Source organism: Oreochromis aureus, linkage group 19 (assembly GCF_013358895.1).
Source record: "Oreochromis aureus strain Israel breed Guangdong linkage group 19, ZZ_aureus, whole genome shotgun sequence".
Classification (NCBI taxonomy): Eukaryota; Metazoa; Chordata; class Actinopteri; order Cichliformes; family Cichlidae; genus Oreochromis; species Oreochromis aureus.
Window position 1 is genome coordinate 11,607,175 of NC_052960.1, and position 19,570 is coordinate 11,626,744.

General features: G+C 37.6%; 1 protein-coding gene across 2 annotated transcripts in view; it reads left to right on the top strand.

Moving 5' to 3' along the window:
- palm1b (paralemmin 1b) overlaps positions 1–17,676 on the top strand; it is a 27,329-nt gene extending 9,653 nt beyond the window's left edge. Inside the window, exons 2-7 of one of the 2 annotated variants that reach the window (XM_039603320.1) lie at positions 5,644–5,702; positions 8,552–8,594; positions 9,258–9,338; positions 13,083–13,198; positions 13,472–13,542; positions 13,796–17,676. In XM_039603320.1, coding sequence (XP_039459254.1) covers positions 5,656–5,702; positions 8,552–8,594; positions 9,258–9,338; positions 13,083–13,198; positions 13,472–13,542; positions 13,796–14,175 — 738 coding nt within the window. In that variant the 5' untranslated portion in view covers positions 5,644–5,655 and the 3' untranslated portion in view covers positions 14,176–17,676. The remainder of the gene's footprint in view (positions 1–5,643; positions 5,703–8,551; positions 8,595–9,257; positions 9,339–13,082; positions 13,199–13,471; positions 13,543–13,795) is intronic. The other variant, XM_031737061.2, reaches the window with a different exon arrangement.
- Positions 17,677–19,570: the final 1,894 nt, after the last annotated feature.

Here is a 19,570-nt window from a genome sequence, read left to right on the forward strand (position 1 = left end):
CAATAAGACTAGAAAAGTGATACATAAAAAGCAGTCCACTTTGACCATTTATGTACAGAAAAAAAGCCAAAAAAATCATAAAGGTCACAGGAATACTTTTGAGTGGTTGCTCATTTTTTGCTAGAAATCCTGGCACTACATATGTAAAGTCAGGATTCATTCGTTCTTGCATGCTGTTGACACTGAAACAAGTAAGACATCAGAGCTTTCCCAGTTTCCCTCGTCCCAACACATGTGTCTCAGTCTTTGTGTGACTTCACATTTGCCCTCTCGACATGGATGTTACACAGTAGTTCACTCTCTTTTGTGCTAACAGAGCTGTTATTTATGGCTGACCTCAAAGGGAAAGGACTTTTGCCCTCTGACTCCTGAATACTAACGTGTGACCTCAGCGGACTTCCTTTAGTTTTTATTGGCACTGTACTGTTTATATTTGGCACAATTTGTATTCTGCCTGAGATAGAAGGATGCAGAGCTGCGTGTGTGTTGGTTGAGAAGTCTTGGTGTGTATATGTGTGTAATGGCCTGGGACAAGTGTGTGGCTGGGGCTGAGAGGCTGGGAGGAGTATTGTTGTCCCTGCGCTCTTTTGGCCTGAAGGAAGGAAGCCGTGGAAGTGGGGAGTAGAGAGAAAGAGAAAGAAGGGCCACTCCGACACAAGCAGTGTGATTGGATTCGAGATCAGTTTCCTTTTCCAGAGTGTTTTAGCGTTTCTTAAATGCAGGGTCTGTGTCATTAACTCAAGAGTCATTTTCACCATCATCCTTCTTTCTGAAGAGGAAACATTTTCTGTTATTTTGTCTGTGTCTGGCATGCTTGTTCTTTCGGAAGCAGCCAGAAATGACAGTCTCACTCACATCTGGGATTTCTCCAGATTTGCAGAGTAAATAGTATTCTGTTTTCTTATTTTTTTGGCTTGCAGCCGTTTCAGTCACCTTTTCTTTTTTCCCTGGGTTTCTTTTTGTGTGTGTGTGTGTGTGTGTGTGTGTGTGTGTGTGTGTGTGTGTGTGTACCCAGGAGTTTCATTATAGCTGCAAAATATTAGTTTAAAGGTTCTCGCTGTTATGAATTAAAGCCTAAGTTAAAAAATGTCTTGTTTATTTGTTGTAACTTGCCATTAGTGGCAATACAGTGTAAGAAAGAACAGCAAAATTGCTTCTGTCTTTCTTCTTTTTCTGTTTGGTCGCTTTCGGCACCAGATCGTTGGTGTGATTATCAACATCTCACTATAGGAGGTTTTCATATTTCATATTTAAAAAAACAACAACAATCCAATCGTGCACATGGCTTAGTAAAGTAGGAGGATGGAGTATAGAGTTAAATTGCCCATGTTCATGAACATATATGTAAATATTTCAGTGTGGAACATGTCACCCAGTGCGTGCGGCTGGCTCATTGATGTTTGGGGAGTAATATTCGAACACCAGCGGGTCTCTGTGGACCACAGAAATAAGCGTTGACAGGATTTAACTATATAAATGATACTTTTTGGCTCAATTAATTGCTGGCTTTGAGTGTTTCAGACAATTTGTTAAGCACTTTGCTCTCAGACTGCAGGATTACTTGTGGTGCCTAGAGTTTCCAAACTGGGAGGCAGAGCATTGAACTATCAGGCCACCTTCCTATGCAAAAGGCTTTAAGTCTAGATCCAGGAGACAGGCACTATCTCCTTCTTAAGATTAGGCTTAAAACCTCCCTTTATGACTAAGCTTATAGTAAGGTGATATAGAAATATCACCAGATTTAACTTTAATTAACTCCACTTATTAACTATCATTTGAAAGTGCTCTTATCCGTCTTTCTCTCTTTGTCAAGGGACCTGATTCCGCCTGGTCCTAATGTGCAGTAGGTGTTCAGTTCAGTATAGGTGCATTAAAGTGTTTAATACCTAATGAAGAGCAGATGCTGCACAAACAAGCTTTAAATAAATTTGTGCATCTGAGTATGTGTGAGCGTAGGAGGCATGTTCAGAATCAGCATGTTGGATTGCCCAACAGGTGTTTGTTTAAGATAATTCGAGGTAATGGGGACTGACACAATCTGCCACCGCTGCTGACAGAGAGCAGACCTATTGCTGTCTAGAGTCAAAGAGTAGCTATTCTCTGTCATCACATATTGGAAATTCTCTACAGCAAACTTGATTCCTTCTACAAAGGCAACATGTAAACTTTTAAAAAGTGGTGTTTTTGTTACAGAAGGTAGAATTAGTTTGATCAGGAAGAGATGAAATGGGATGCTTTTTTTTAAATTAGAAGATCCTAATGTTGATTTTATGTATCTTAATAATTAAGTGGAATGAAAATACTTTCTTCACCTTTAAAGATTTAAAGATTTTTTTAAGACTTTATGCCAATATAACACCGCCAACAAAGATATACCACTGGGTTATAATTCATTTACATTTATGGGCATTAAATTGATTACTTTCAGTGCATTATAGTGTAGTTAGAGTATGTAAAGTGACTGCTGGTGCCAGAGGACCATGAGCACAATGCTATTAGAAGAGAGGATGCTGTTGCTGTACACTGGCAGTTAATGTGTTCCTGGAAATGCTACAGAAGGGGTGCACTCAATAGGGAATTGGGCTGGTAATTAATGTGTTTCTCAGACTTCTTCTGATATGTACCTACCTTTACATATTGTCAAAAATGTGGTTTTAGCTTGCTGGTTGTCTCTAAATCCGCCCGTTATGATCCATCCATCGCTTAGTCTTGTCTGAACAATGTTTTTGATCTCTTGCATTTATCTGTGTCAGGCTAACCAGTCTCTTAGTGACTGTCTCCCTCCCTTGATGTCTTTCTCTGTCATAAATGTAATTACTCTTTTTACTGTGGCAAAGATGGCTGCCTGCTTTCCTTTCTCCCTGTGCGTCAATAATTTATGAGAGAGGCTGTAGGACATAGGCCCCCAGTGTTCCAACAAGGTAGACACAGTTTTCCAATATGTCCTTAAAATTTCATTGGAATATTATCCCAGAGGCTAGACAATCAGGACTAGCACTAAACTTTGGTTTTGGACCGTTGCCTTTAAGTCTTGCATGCACAGATTGTAAGCATTATTCACTGTTGCTGAATTTAGATGTTTAGATGCACCTGACAGTGACTGGTGCTATCAGTACTTTTTAATATCACCTGATATCATGTCCATCTGACTAAATCTGGATTTTAGATTATTGTTGTATTCACAGTCACAATTTGGTAGTCAGCTGAGCAAAACAATTATCTTTAATGAAACTTACCAAATAAAAAGCACTACATGAATACTGGCAGGATAGAAGCAAAGTCCACACAAAGTAAACAGGCTGGACTGCTTAAACACAAAGAAGAAACTGTAAGATCATTTATCCTATTTATTGTTTGCTAAAACCAGCTAAACCAACTAGTGTGCAGAAAGCTGTTGATACATTTCAGACACTGCTGCTACAGAATTCTTGTCTTTGTAACTAAAACAAGGGCAGAATATCTGTATCACAATTGAGGCCATCCTGTTTTTAGATAAATACATAATACAACCTTTGTACAACTTTTAAATTAAAATTCATTACACATATCTATGCCAAGCTAACTTTATTTACAGTGTGCTTTAGCTGAACTGTATCCAACTAGGATAGCTTGATGGAAACTGTAACTATATTACATGCTGATGTTTAATATACTAATTGCAAATCAAATGTTTTTAAAGCAGCAGTAGCTCCATTTTTGCTATAGTAGGCTATGTGTGAAAATATTTCAGCAAAAGACAAGATAATACTAACATATTTACAGTTTATATTAAGATACTTAAGTGTCTAAAAGTATGTGATCAGTAGAGTTGATCCACACACAGCTGAAACATGTGTGGAGTGAGTGTGCTCACCAGGCAATCACAGGGAAAGAAAATCACATGGTTCTCTTATTAACATGGTCAGCTTATGTACTGCACACTACTTTGTGGTGTATCATGTGATAAATTTGTTTTCAGTTTCAGTTTTGGACAGTGCAACACTGAAATGGATAAAATGTCAACAAGACAGATGGATGGCAAACAATGTGAACCTAACCTAATTAGTAAACAAGTGGATAATTACAATGAAGCCAATTACAAGGAAGAGCATCAAAAATAAAAAGTAAACAGGGAAATACAGAAGAACTTAGAGAAGTCTATTAGCAATGCTAGTGCTCCGCTGTTTAGAAATGCTAACTGCCAGGTAATTTCCAAGAGTTAAGTGCAGGCATAAAATTTAAGAGATGTATCACTTCCAGTCTTCAGTTTCCAGCTACTAATTTCATATTTTTTGTAAAAACTATAAATGACAGCATATTCAAACAAAAGTAAACTTTTCTTCAATGCTAAATATTATTTTCATAACAAAAAAAAAGATTAAACTTTATAGTGTCCCCAAAATTTGAGTAAGTTGCAGGATGTCCTCTCACTGAAACAACTGAAGTAACTGAAAATAAAGAGCTCTGATACAAAAGAACGTTTAACAGATTTACATAACAAAGGTCATTTACTTAAATAATTTTCCAGTATGTTTATAATTTCACCAGATAAAAGGTCAGCCCCTTTCTGTTTTCTTGTCTCCATAATTTTTCCTCGTAACTGCTCTGATCCTTTGGCTTTGAGCTCTGGGTAGCTTAGGCAGCTTTGCCTTTGTTACTTTCTCTAAATTGTCCATGTTCATCTGGGTGAAGATTGTTTAAGTGTCTCAGTAGGTCTTGTCTAACACTTTGTGCCTTAACTCATAGTGAAGAGCTTCCATTCTAACAACCTGTTAGAATGCACATGCAACCATTTGCCTGCACCACAGTGTGCATGTTGCATAATCTGACATAGATGAGGCTGACCAGCCGGTCACCAATCAGAGCCAAGAATGCTGAAAATTGACTGATTTCAGTCCCTAGCTGGTCGATCAGCACATTGCTAATAAAAGTCTGTAACTTACACATACATAGTAAGATTATGTCCAAAAACTGTTATGCATAATTACTTAATAAAAACAAAAACTATTTTTTTGTGTGACTAAAAAGCAGTTGAAATGGCCAAAATTTCTTGGTGATTTGGCACATTTCAGGTGTTCTAAATGTGAAGCAGTGAATGGTGTCTCTATCCTGCATTTTTAACAAATGTATCAAACAGTGGTAATGTCTTCATTGTATAATTGCTGTCAAGTTCAGCTGCGAGTGGGACCTGCTTCTTGACCTTTTCCACATTAAGATGTTTGGTCCTTTAAAGACGACAGAGGTCGGCCGCTCCTCCCAGGTCAAATTCCACCGATGAAATGATTCAGATGAGTTTCCAGATGTGCACTAATCTAAGGGCCCATCTTCCACTATAACCTGAGGGATGGGAAGGGACAAAGGCTTAGGACAAAAATGCGCTATATAACGATGCCAAAAAAAAACTATAAACATAATTAATATGTTTTTATTTTGTTAAAAACAAACAGTTCTAAACAAAATTAAGATTTGCTTCATTTTTGAGAGTGCAATCTTACCACATTAAGCCATATAAAGGCTGATTTGACTCAGTACATCCACATGTCTGGATCACTGCGGAAAGTCAGAATTTGGGAAAAATGTGTCTAGACGGTACAATATGTCTGTGTTTGTGTGTACTTCAGGAGGTGATCAGATGATTGTGGTTCTTACTTTCTCCCCCCCAAGGGTCTCCATGTGATGGTGATGAGGCTCGATGGAAAAACAGAAGAGAGAATGGAAGAGAAGTGAGCTGTTTGATTATATGTGTGTAAATGCACAGGAAAGCCAGTAATTGGACATGTTACAGACTGACCTTCCATTATGCATGCCTAAGTCTTAGAGGATCAATGGTTGCACACTGAGCATGAAAAAGATGCTTCTTTATCTTTTTTAGGTCAGCGCTGTTACCCTGCATGCCTTTGTGTGGGAAATAAAAATGCAGCCGCAAAAAAAGGGTGGGATAGGAGGGATGTGAACTGGTGATATGCTGCATTTTTCCACTCACAATCCAACCTTTGTATGTACTAAGCTGAGAAATGATACAATCTGTTACAAGCAGGGATGCTGTTCCTCGTTCCTCATCAACAACAACACAATCAAACAATTTTAGAACTGTTACTGGCCTTGCTGTAGGTTAGGTTGACAGCTGTTTTTGTCATAGCTGTTTTTTAAAAGATGAGTATAAAGATGATGAGCCCATATATGTTGTAGTAAACTTTCATTCTGGTCTAGAGAAAGCACAACATTCTTCTGTTCTCCATCAAACACCTAAGCAACCAGAAACTCTAGTCAGAGTCAGAGAAGTTAATTTCTTCTCTGGGAGTAGAGAAAATGCATAATTTGACACCAAGTCATTCAGAACCTGTATTTAATAAGTACGTTAATTCTTGGGCTACTTTGATCACTGTAATGTTTCTAAAGATTCCTGCTATTATAGCAAATTATATCTGTGCAGGGGTGTAATTTTATGTGGCGAAAGAGACATACTTCCCCTTAAGGTTTTATGTGAATCACCTTTTTAAATGTCATCTTTTAAATGTTTTTACAGTACATAATAGTAATAATTTAAATTAGAGATGAAAAACCAAAAAGTCATTAGTTTGCCCTACGGATGTAATTCTTAATTAGGACTGCAACTTATCATATATTTTTTTAACATTGATTAACCTGCCTGCTGATTTCCTGAATAGTGGATTTTTACAAAAATATTTTAATTTGTCATTTTGTCTAAAACCTAAATGAGACATATTGTGTTTGTCCTCATTTTCCATCATTTATAAAGTCAAATGAAGGTTTACAAAGGACTCTATGCAGTCCTGTGACAAACTGTCATCCCAGGATTTGAGAGCTTGTAGAAACACCTCTAGAGCATGTAGATCTTGTATATGACTTCATCAGTCTTTTGAATTGTTGTGAAGAAATTTTGGTCTATTCTTCTTTTCAAAGCTCTTATTCATTTATGCACAGCTCTCTTAAAGTCCTGCATTTCAATTGGGTCTGGACTGGGCCGCTGCAGTTTTTTTCAGCCATTCTCTTATAGATTTGCTGGTGTACTTGCGGTCATTGTCCTGTTGTATGACCCAGTTTTGGCCAGCCATTAGCTTTTAGATACATGGCCTTATATTTGAATCTAGAATACTTTGATATATAAAAGAGTTTATGGTTGAGCAAATAACTGCAAAGTGTGTTAGAACTGTGGCTGCAAAAAAAGCTCAAATCGTCATCCTTCCACTACTGTGCCTGACAGTTAGGATGAGATGTTTCTGCTGATATACTGTGTTTAGTGTTCATCTAAAACAGCATTGGCATTGTTCCAGAAGTCTTTTCAAACCTGGGTCGTGCTGCCATGGACTTTTTAGAGAGGAGAGGCTATTTCCTGGCAACCCTTCCAAACAAGCCAGACATATTCAGTCTATTCCTAATTGTACTGTCATGAACTTAACATCAAGTATCTGAGTTTGTGGTTATTGTTTGGTTTTTTTTGTTTGTTTGTTTTGGTTTTTTTGCACAGGTTTTTTTGTTTTTTTTTTGCACAGTCTGACCTTCAGATTTTCTGTACACGTCCACTCCTGGGGAGATTGAGACTTTGTTTGAATACAAACCTAAATAAAACCAGCAAATTGCCAGAACTGTATCATCCGTTTACAGTCGCATAAATCAAATCTCGCATTTATTAAAACAGGAGTTTTCTCACCTAGATGTTATATTTAATGTAAGAATTAACTGACTGGTTGTAGTTTTTAAATGGAAGATTATATCCCAGTACATTAGACATAGTTATAAGAGAAGTAATTCCCTCTCAGCACAATAATACTTACCAAATAAAACATATGTGGAGACATTAGCTATTATTGTCACATAACAAGTGTTGTCCTTAGAGAGCTGAAAGTAGTCGGGGTTAAATATAGTATATGAATGTATTAACGTCATAATATCCCCCATATAGCACTCACAGTTGTTAGTGAGGGTGTCTATAGCTTGCATACTAAAATCCTTGTACTGAATTATCTTACCCAGTCGATTCTGTCTTATATAGTCTTTATAAATTAAAATTTTCCAGTCTGGGATCATGAATTTATCACTATGTTTAATTTGTTCTAGAGGTCACAATAAGTGCTGCCTTTTGGATTTGATAATCTCAACTATTTACTACAGAAAAAGCTGGAACTCAGTGCAGGATTTATCACTTTTTCATAGCAATAGCTTTATCCTATCTCCGTTAAGCAGTCTTTTCCCTCTGGCTTTAAGTTTTCATCTGTCCATCCTCCATCCTGAAGCTCTTGTCTGGAACTTATTAAAGCAGGAATCTCCAGCAGAGCCCTGCCTGCACATTAGCATGCCTGCATCAACTTTTCCTGACTGGAAAGGGACTCTGATTTAGTGCCAAACAGAAAGATATTTAACCTCAGTCACTGAGAAATCACTGGAAGGGAAATGACCGGCGCACAAATACTGGGGTCACAGAATATTGCTTGATGCTGTGTGTAATGTCTGATGTCGCTGGTCATTATGAGGCGTAACTCTTTCTCCCTCCCCCTCCTCCCTTCTCTCTCTCTCTCTCATGCTGCCCCTTAACTTGTCTGCCCTTCATCAGGATGGCTGAGGTGTCACATGAGGAGAGACTCCAGGCCATCGCTGTAAGTTATCTACACACATAGACACATTCTGCTTTCTATTTTCTATTTCATACACACACTTAGACACGCACACACAGAGTGCACATCATGCACACTGATGGCTGAAGAAACAACAAATCATTGCTGCTTGTCATGGTCTGACTGCCAGTCTTAATGACTCAACCTTTTAGATCCCATCTCCTTCATCCATTAGAGGACATCAAAAGCTAATATAGTAGCTACAGCTCACTGCCCTTTTCTGTCTGTTCCTCTGTCTCTGTTCATCTTTTATACTTCACAAATGTTTTATTGTCACTTGTTGCCTTTTCTGTTTTAACATCCAGGTGTCTGTTTAGCTAAATTTTGTATATTGCAATCTCTTTTTTATTTTACCCGTGGCAGATATAGGGAAACACATTTATATTACTACATAATATCAGTTTAATGCCAGTACTACATTCCTATGCCGATATAAAAAATATATTGGTTGACTACTAAAGATGCCGTATATGCAGCTCTAGTTATTTGAAGTTACCAAAATTCCCAAGTTGCCACACCATTACCTCATAAATAAATATATAGTTCATATTGTTCTTTAAAATTATGGTATTATTTCTATTTCTAATCTTTGTAATATGCATTTGTGCATTTCCTAGCAATCTTAATGCATGTATATCATAACAGGAGAAAAGGAAGAAGCAGACAGAGATTGAAAACAAGAGGAGACAGCTGGATGATGACCGACGGGAACTCCAGCATCTCAAGGTACACACACATTCACAGGCAAACACATTTTCCACGTATCCCATAAGAATACTTGGTGGTTGACAAGAATACACACAAGTATTGGTGTCCACAACACATTGATCTCATAGTATGCACAGGGCACTCTCAGTTACCTCCTGCTCACTACTTCATCAGCACATTTCCCCTGCTTCTCTTGCCGCTGGCCACATGTTTCCAGTTTAACTGTTTTTCCACCTTGTGTAGGCACATATTGAGTTTGTTGGATTTCTTCCAGGAAAGAAATCCATCCACCAGTTTTTTATGTGTATTTGTATATCAAGTATTCTTATTCCATTTGTTGAAGTAAGCAAATGAAATTCAGTTAGTATACAGAGAAGCTTGAGAGCTAGTTGAACCTGAGCAATAGATTTTTTTTTTTTTTTTTGCAGTCACAGTAGTCATAGTACTAATTATCTTTGTTGCACATGTTTAAATGTTATTATTTAATACTATCACCTCCCATCTACACTTGTGAATTCCTCCATCTGCTATCAAAAGAGTGCTTGCAGTGCATAAACTGGGATATTTGACCCCAGCATCACATTGCTCATCCTTCGTGAACATGCCGGTTTGGCTTTGTTTGAAATGTACTCGAGCTCTTCACTGATAAAACTAATGTACAGTATGTGTCATCTGTACTCCTACACGCCTCTCCCTTCACAGAACTTCTAACAAGCTAACAGAAATACTGCCGGTCAGCCCTCTGCATGTTTCTGGGATTCATGCTCTTACGTGTGTGAGCAACGTTAGACACCCACACAACATTAAAATCAGCAGTTCCCTTCAAATATATCTGTCCAACGTAGTGAGATACTCCCCAACTGCTGCTGTCACGGAATGTTCAGAATGGATAACAGATAATACCAAAAGCTCCTCCACATGCTGTTTATACACACACACACACTCATGCATGTAGACACACACTCATTATATCAGAGCCAAGGTTTTTGTCAGCGTATGTGTCACCGTTATCAAAGCTATTTCAGCCACCGACAATTCAGCAGGTCACAGATAAGAGCAAAGGTTGAGGTGTGTATTTGCCATGTGCACATGAGTATGTGTGTGTGTTTCTAAAAGTAACCTGTACTGTTGTCCCTGTGTGCTCCCACTTTTTCTATTTTCCAGGCAAACCATTGTAAGTGTGTATCTGTACATGTCGTGTCCAGTTTTGTGTAGGTTGCTTCATAAAGGAACACAGAAGCTCCAGACAATGCAGTGGGCTTTAGCAGAGGAAACAGATTTTTGTCCCACTCCCACCAACAGGAAACAGCTCTTACACCCACCGCACCCCACTTTCGTCTCACACACACACAGAGGGGAAGTGTAATCATGCTGTCCAGGGTTGTTAGAAGGCTCTTTGTGTGGACCACAGCAAGTATTCTTTACTCAGAGGCAGACCGATGTGGAAATCCTAACGAACGTCTTCGCTTACGCAGTACATTTTTTTAGGCATGTACCCCGCCATTAAATCACACCAGTACATGATTAAACACACACATATATGTACACAGACTTGCACGCTTAGTGCTGATGAAACAGTAAGATGATGCATTAGCGTTGTTAACAGAGAAAATGTGGTCAGATATGATTACACAAACAGGAGTCAGCAGTCAGTAAATGTCAGCATGTTTTCTTAAAAGGAGAAAAGCAGTTAGCAGAGGTGTGTACAAGTTGTGATTTTTCAAAATAAAATAATTAGTTCTCACGGCTAACAGACTTTTATAAAGTTGGGAAAGGAGTAGTTTTTCATTTTCTTATTCATAAAAACATAAATAACACAGCTGCGGCAAGAGAGCATTTAATTTTAAAACCACATCTAAACCTCATTCATTTAATTACCAAGGATATTTGCTTAACCTGTACAAGAGACAAAGGCTAAAAGTACCACATTTAAGCTTTGGACAGCTAAGTTACTTTCGCTGTCCTCTTATTATACCACAGACATTAGCTCAAAATTAAAATGAAAGAAAAAAAATGTAAATCCTCTGTTTGATGACAAACATTTATGCTACACGGACCAGAGAAACTTTATTTTGACAAAACTGACTTTTGGATAGATGCACAATGTGCTTTGAAATAAGCTTCTTCTCTTTCCAGCTGTTCATAACATATCCATGTGTGGATGGATGCTTGTCTGCATGTGCGTATGTCTGTATCCCAGTTCCGCCCTTTGTCTGCTACGTTAGCAGCTTTTACTCCAAAGAACAATGGAGAGAGAGACGTAGCTTCAGCATTCCTAGCTTTTCAACTGTTCACATTGACTGGTGTGTGTGTGTGTGTGTGTGTGTGTGTGTGTGTGTGTGTGTGTGTGTGTGTGTGTGTGTGTGTGTGTGTGTGTGTGTGAGTGCTTCCATATGCAAGAGTGAGCACATTAAAGTGATGTCAGGCACTGGCGTAGTAGGGTGTGGCTCATGAGAGCAAGCAAGATTCAGAGAGTAGTAAGAGGGCAAAGCAGGTTTAGATTCAGTGCCCAAGAGACCGTGCAGGACTGAGGAATGAAGAGTGTTGAATTACACAGTGTTAAGTGTGTGCTCTAAAGCTCTGCAGCTGGATGTCTGAAGCTGAATTACTCAATGGAGAGGGTAAGATTTTAAACAGAACAGCAGATTAAAAAATTTAAACACAGATATAAATTGAGGGAGATACACCCTGACATTTACAACCCTTTTTAGGTTCCTAAAATTTAGGATGGGCAAAGAGGCATATGCTACACGAGAGAGGAAGGGGGAGGTTTGGGGTTTTTGTTTTTTGTTTTTTGTAGAAATTCTAGTTGCATCACTGGAGAGGAATTCGCATCAAGCACATGTCCAGATTTTCAGCCTAACTTGTGAAAACAAGAGCTTTTTTTTCTAACACTTTTCCATATGGCCAGGCAGGGTTGTCTTTTGCTGCATGGTCCAACAGCTGCGAGTAAGACACACTGTTATATTTACCTCAGAGCACGCCAAGTATTTGCTTTGATATTAACTCATCCAGAGGATGGAACATGGATGGGGAGTGAAGATAAGAATACTGGCCTGTTTGGAAAATAATAAGGAATAATAGTAGTCACTGTTAGTTTTCTAAGCTTGTTCATAAAGATATTACTTGGAATGAATTAAGCTCTAAGAAATATTTGATCTAGTTTAAGATTAGAGCCACTTCGTTTTTTATCTCCCAGTGACCTCTCTATATACCCATTTAGTATAATGATATTAAATAAATATTACCAGAAGTCCTGATCCATTGGCCGGGTGCCATGTAGTTCACTTGGCAAACTATTTGGCAGCAGTTAAAGTGTCTGACAGAACCCCTGAGTTTCAGCAGTCAGCAGAGAAGTACGAGACTGCCTGGCAAGAAGATGTTGTTGCTTTAGATTAACTAAAGAGTTCATCATTAGTGTCAGAGATAGTGTCACTAATCTCTTGTGTAAGAAAGTACATCAATGTCCAAAGAGAGGCTGACTCAGTGCAGCATGTGGAGAAATTGAGATGCTTCTAACGATTTAACCACTCAACTTGTGCATAATGTATGCATAAAGATCTTCCATAAGATCCTTTGGATGTAGCAAGCATGCACACAAATGCATCAACACCCATGGACACATCAAGTACATACACACATACACAGTAAAACTATATTCCTTGTCTTACCATTGCTACATCCATTTTATAGAACGTAAGTTAAATGGTCTGGATTACCTAGACTTTATCTGTGTTCTTAACATGTATATTATCCTTGCAGTCAAAGTCACTGAGAGAGCGCTGGTTGTTAGATGGAGCTCCAGCAGAGGAGGAGACTCTGAAGCGTCTGCAGGAGGACGAGGTGAAGACCAAACTTTTGGAACAAGTCATCCTCAGGTGAGAATTTTAAACCCCCCAAATGTCTAATTTTTGAAGCAGTTTATCCATTGTTATTCTTTTATTTTGAAATTAACCGGTAAATTGATACTATAAAAAAAAAAAACAGGAATAGCAAGTAGTGGTGTGATTTAATGGTGTTGTGATTTGTACTCATATAATATAATATAATAGAATTGGTGGTCATGAATGACCCACAGATTTTTTTTTAATACTTCATTTCTGTGTGTGTGTGTGTGTGTGTGTGCGTATGTGTGTGTGTTTCCGAGCCAGGCTTGAGCAAGAGATTGAAGAACTTGAGACAGGCGTACCAGCCAATAAGGGTGTGGCCAAAGAAAATGGAGGTAAGTTTGGTGCCCATGGCAACATATTGTATCATCACATGGGAAACCATGGCAATGCAGCCTGAGCGCAAGTGTCACAAAGAGAAAGTGCGCTCATAATAACCTCTTGATTTACTCTGTTAAATCGTTTCTCCATGCCGGAGGTCATTTAAACAATATTTCCTTTCTTTCTTTGTCCTACTGTCTTACCCTGACCATGCTCTTTTTCATGCACTTCCCTAATCTCTCAACGATGCTTTGGTGCTCTCTATAGGTGAAAATGGAGTAGTGCAGACCTCTGGTCAGACACCCAAGAGAGAGGTGACAGGGATTGAGGCCAAGCTGCTCGGCCCTAGTCCTGACCAGGCTAGTGCAGACAACCCAGTTACTCTAGTGTTCATGGGCTACAAGACCGTGGAGGAGGAACAGGAGACTCGCACGGCCTTAGGAATGGACGGGGTGGATGGCAATGTCAAAGCCGAGTTTGTTGTGATCGAAGATGGGGAGGAGAAAGCGGGCGGAGACGCAGCCACAGAAGAGCAGCCTCCACCTAACGGAAGCATGGCAGAAAAAGAGAAGCCTAATGAAGGTGGGGAGGAGGGAGAGAAGGAAAAGGAGAAGAAACAGACCTGCAAATGCTGCACGGTCATGTGAGGTATATGTGCGTGCGTATGTGCGCGTGGGTGTGTACACACTTTCACCTTTGCAGGCATGTGTGCCATTGCATGTGTCTGTATTTGCAAATGTGTGTAACTTTTTGTTTTTGTGTGGAAGTGTGTGTATCGGGACTGGGAAAAAAAAACAAAAAGTACAGTTACACAGCCAATATACCAACAATGAGAGCCAATCCAAGCTCCAGCTACAACAAGAACCACAAAGACTCATAAGTACACTTTACTCTATATTCTTTCTCTGATATGTATTTGACTTTTGATTTCTATTGATATTTTTCTATTTTTCTGTCTTGACATTTATATTGTATTCAGTATGTATATCTTTATTATGGGACTGTGTACTGTAAGTTCATTGTTACTATTGTTGGGAAAAAAAGAAAATGTATTAGCTCTCTGGACTGTACTGCTACTCAGTTGGGAAAATCTGGAAACTTTAAATCATTTAAGTAAAAAAAAAGCAAACTATGAAGGACACAGATACTTAGATATATATATTTCTCTGTTTAGGCCTAACAACTATTTATCGGTCAATTTCATATTGCAATATTGTCTAAGATATTATTTTAAATAGTATTTTAATATATTGATATGAAATTATGTTTTATACAATGTATTTATTGTTTTTGGTTCTCTGTATCATCTTCAACCATTAACTGCATGTAAGCTTGTAAGCACTACCACAGTCGCGTCACACTCATACAAGTGTCTGTGTTTTCTTAGACTCATACGTGCTCATATCTTTAGTCACACAAGTCTTTCTATCAGTAACAATAAGTATAATTGGCATTGTTAGAGATATGCATTATGTCAAAAAATACAGCAAGGAGACAAAGATAAATATGATCACTAACTAGGTTGCAAATCACACTAATTTCATACTATATGTGGCACATGTACATTAAGATCACGGCTGTTGTGTTTTTTGAATGCAGCTCTGTTTCTCAAAACGTTGCAGCGCTGTGCAAAATGTAAATAAAACCAATGCAATGATTTGCATGTCATTAAAACTGTACAGTTATTGAATAATACACTATAAAAAAGGCTAAAAATATGATTGTATTTTTGAAAATGTATGCTCAATTTGACTGTAATATACGGTTAAACAGTACACGAGTGGGTATAAAAAGTGCCTAATTCCTTTAGAAGTAAAAGATGGGAAGATGCAGAGGGGTTCACCACTCTGTAAAAGACTGCATAGTCAAATAGTTCAACAATACAAGGAAAAGTTGAAAGAATGTATTAATCTGTTCACAATATAAAAGCCATAATTGGTAACATGGAGTGCTTTTTGCACATGGCTTGTTTAATCTGTGAAGGCACCATTAATGCTGAATGATATCTACAGATATTGGAGTACCATATGCTCCCATCTAGACAAGGCCTTTTTTAAGGAAGTCCTTGCTTATTTCTGCAAAACACTGCCAATACACATTGTGCACATATAACAATAACATGGGCTTGCTACAAAGGAAATGAGTCCCGGTGCTAAAGTGCATCTAGGCGTGTCACTCAATTTAAAACATTTGCTGTATTTTGCTAACAAAGCTACGTCAATTGGTCTATTAGACATAAAATAAAAGGATACAAATAATTTGCTCTTCATTGCATTGTATTTTATTTACTTTTTGAAGAAGTGTTTCAGCATTTTTAGAAAAGGCTTGTAAGGTGAAATCACTTTATGATTAGATTCATGAGATCATTACACAGTGTTTAGGAAGGCCTAAGTAATTTTCTTCTTACAACAGTAGAATCAATGTATGTCTTAATGAGGTAGCACTGCATGAAGCCTTGCAACTGTTTCAACTTGTCACTTGTTAGGTCTGTAGCATACACTATCACATTAACATGAATGTAAATCCAGGGGTTAAACTGGGATTCAGCCTAGCATAATGAGAAGAGGAGGGCTTGCTCAGCTCACTATGAAAAAAAAAAGCTTTTTGTTTTTATGTACCAAATAAAATTTGATGAATTAGTAATTTCACTGTGTCTTGGTTGGCTGGTGGTTTCTGTTCTGTTTATACTCCCAGTTTAACCCCTGATTCTTTGTTTGTACACCTGGGCCTAATCGTGCTTGAGTAGATTTACAGAGAAAGAAAAGAGAATGAGGGCATTTGAGTAGATTTTTTGCAAATATTAATTATATCTTTGGACACATTATAAAGCCTTCAGCATTTAGCTTTCTTCCACTATTACAGAAAGTTTAAATTCTAGAAGAAAAGCATCTCAGTCACATTAAATGGTAGACAAAATATGCATGTACACTATAGCAATTCAAAGTAAAAAATCTGATGTGTTTGGCAGACATATGCAGTTGCATATGCTTCTCCTTCCCCAGGGTCATCCATGTCTCTGAATCACCTAAATGTCATCACCATTATTTCCTTACTATACTGTTTCATTGTCATTGTCAAATCATAGCCACACCTTCTATGCTTGGAGACACGCAGTTAAAAAAAAAATCTCTGAAGTTGGTGCTAATCCAAAATCTTCTCTAAAACTCTTCATCCACCAACTATTGTTCAACCTGTCCCATCTGTCTTACTCAAATTGCTGGTAAGGGGGATTCTACTGTCTCCTGCTTGATGAATAAGAGTCTTTTTCAACCTTCAGTGCCAGATGCATTCTCTCAAGTCCTGCCTATTTTTAACATCAGAGAAATGATCCCTTCTTACATTCCAGAGGGAAGACAACAGGCATGGATAAGTTATAGTCTATGTATAGTTCCAAAATAATTGTACAACTTTATTTCTTATATTGCCTCTCATCCTTTTTTTCTATGGTCTCTTTGCAAGGCAGTATGTCGTATTTGATGTGTGTATTTTTAAAAAACAAAAAAAAGATTACTACATCTGTGTATTGTCGGTGCCTTTGTCAGGTTCATTTGACTGGACTTGTCTGTCTGATGCCATTTTCAGACCGGGGTTTTTCTTGCTGTGCTCCTGGTCATGATGACCCACTTGGAAACACTGCCTTCTACTATGAAGGGTCACTAGTATATTCGAATATTACACTCATTCTTTAAGTGATAACTATAAATGAACACAGCTAGGACAATTGATAATATGCAAAGTACTGTTAGAGTCTCCAAGAAACTTTGTAACATGTCTTACAAACTTTTTTAAATTGATGATATCACTTCAACTGACAGATTACGGTTTTTTGTTTGTTTTTTTAATTCCAGAAATGCAAGAAACTCTAATCAAAACCAACCTTGACCCGATGTTTAACATTATCTGGGGATGCAAACTTTATACAGAAGACTAACTGATAGCCTATGTATATACAATACATGCACATGTGCATGTCTGTATGCATCTGTATAGATAGAAATGCATAAAATTGGTGAGCTAAAGCTTTGCTTAATAGTGGGTCTCCAGGGCAGCAGCAGAAAAAGCAACCTTGTGTTAAACCAATGCCTGTTCATCTATTCTGTGGTCGTCTAAATGTTTAATCTTGAATAAAACTATTGTTTGTTACAGCAGGTCAAATTGAGTGTGTGGTAACCAAATATAAGCTGAACAATGTGAGATTTTGCCATTTGAAGGAGGCACATATGAGTACAGGACACCCTTCTGAGGAGATAAGCCATGTATTTATTATTGGGCTAACTGGGTAGAAAAATTAAGAAACAAGAAGATACAATTGAACAATCATTTATGGAAAAAAAATATGAAGCAAGAAGAAATAAAGTTAAAGGTGGGATTTAGATAGCTGAAGTAGTCTGAGCATGCGGGATTTTAATTTCTCTGTCTTGTGACGTCATCATTTTGTAGCGTGCACTACACAGAATATGCCACTAGGGAGCATACATCTACTATTTTTTAATTTCGTCATTTTACACTGTTGTAATAAATTCTATTAAGTGTGCGTGCGTGCATGTGTGTGTGCGTGTGTGTGAGAGAGAGAGCGAGAGAAAGATAAGAGGGTTAATTAGGGACACTAGGAAGAGTTGGATGCATTTTAATGGCATTCATAAGTAGGGGGTTAAGTATGCATTATTCAGCATAACTATAATTGTCCTGCTTTATCCTGCATACATATATTACATTGGTTATATCAGATAAATTGAATTCTAAAAATGCACTTGAGGTTGTTAGAAGTGTATTCTCTTTGATGAAACAAATTTTACTATCGTGTTGTTTTGAGGTTATACTGCTGACAGAAGCATAAACAAAAAAACAAACAATGTCCCTGAATGAACCAGAAGGATATAGCAAGTCATGGAAAATAAAATCAAATGGTAAAAGAGAGTTCTAACGCAATTATCTATTGAAGTATGGAGCAAATACATCTTGCAAATCAACACTAAAGACAAAGCAAAATCTAATTGCTGCCATGCTATCAGTCACCAGTAATTACCTTTCTTCTGTGTTGGGTAAATGGATGCTTCAGCTATCCTATTATGAGCCTCGCATTAGGAAAGGTGCACGAACATAATAAAACAACATAGCTCCCTTTTCATTGTAAAGCCATCCCTACTTATCCCACTGATGAACGTGAAATTAAAAAGCAAACCTCAGTGCAGCAGCAATGTTTTAAACCATCAAGAAACAAATTAAAGCACATACTACATCACCAACCGTGACAATTTGCTATATTGTATGAACTAAATAAAGTAGAGCTAATTCTGTTTTACTTATACACTGATTAGGTACTTTAAACTTAGTGTGTGTGTGTGTTTGTGTGGTACTTATTACAGTACCTATATAGCTGAGAGATTTCACCTTTTTGCTTTTACTTTTGCACATTATAAATTGACAATAGATCTATACTTAACTGTTACTGTTTTCCTTCAAAGTGGGCTCAATATTGACTCAAAAGTGTAGTCTCTTTGCTTCTGCTGCTGTCCTCTGCTCTTTTATGGATGCTAATAATTAAACAATTATTTCTTCTTAGGCATGCAAGTAATTAACTGTAATTTGGCATCTCAACTGAAATATATACTACTATTTTTCTGCTTTTCTGTAGAACAGTACATTTGAAAATTAATGGATAAAAAAATCATTATATTTTAGCATTGAAAAAGCTTGCATACTGGTGGATTGACTATTACAGAAACTTAAAAATGATACTGGCAGCTGACAGTACGATTAATTTAGGACAGCATAAACCTTACACTTGTTAACCTAATAAAGTTGTTAACAGTGTGTTAACAGCAGTGTGTGTATGATTGTTAGGGTAGCCTATACTATTTAACACTTTTTTGATGAAATTGTGTATGAGTAGATTTGTACAACTAAAACACTTTTTTTTATTAGGCTGTTATTTTTATCTGGGTGTGCCTATTATCGTTCTAACAGCCAAAACAAACTCCTAATTCCTGAAAGAGTCTCTGATACGATGCACTGGAAATTTGCCGCGGCCCTGGTTTTTTC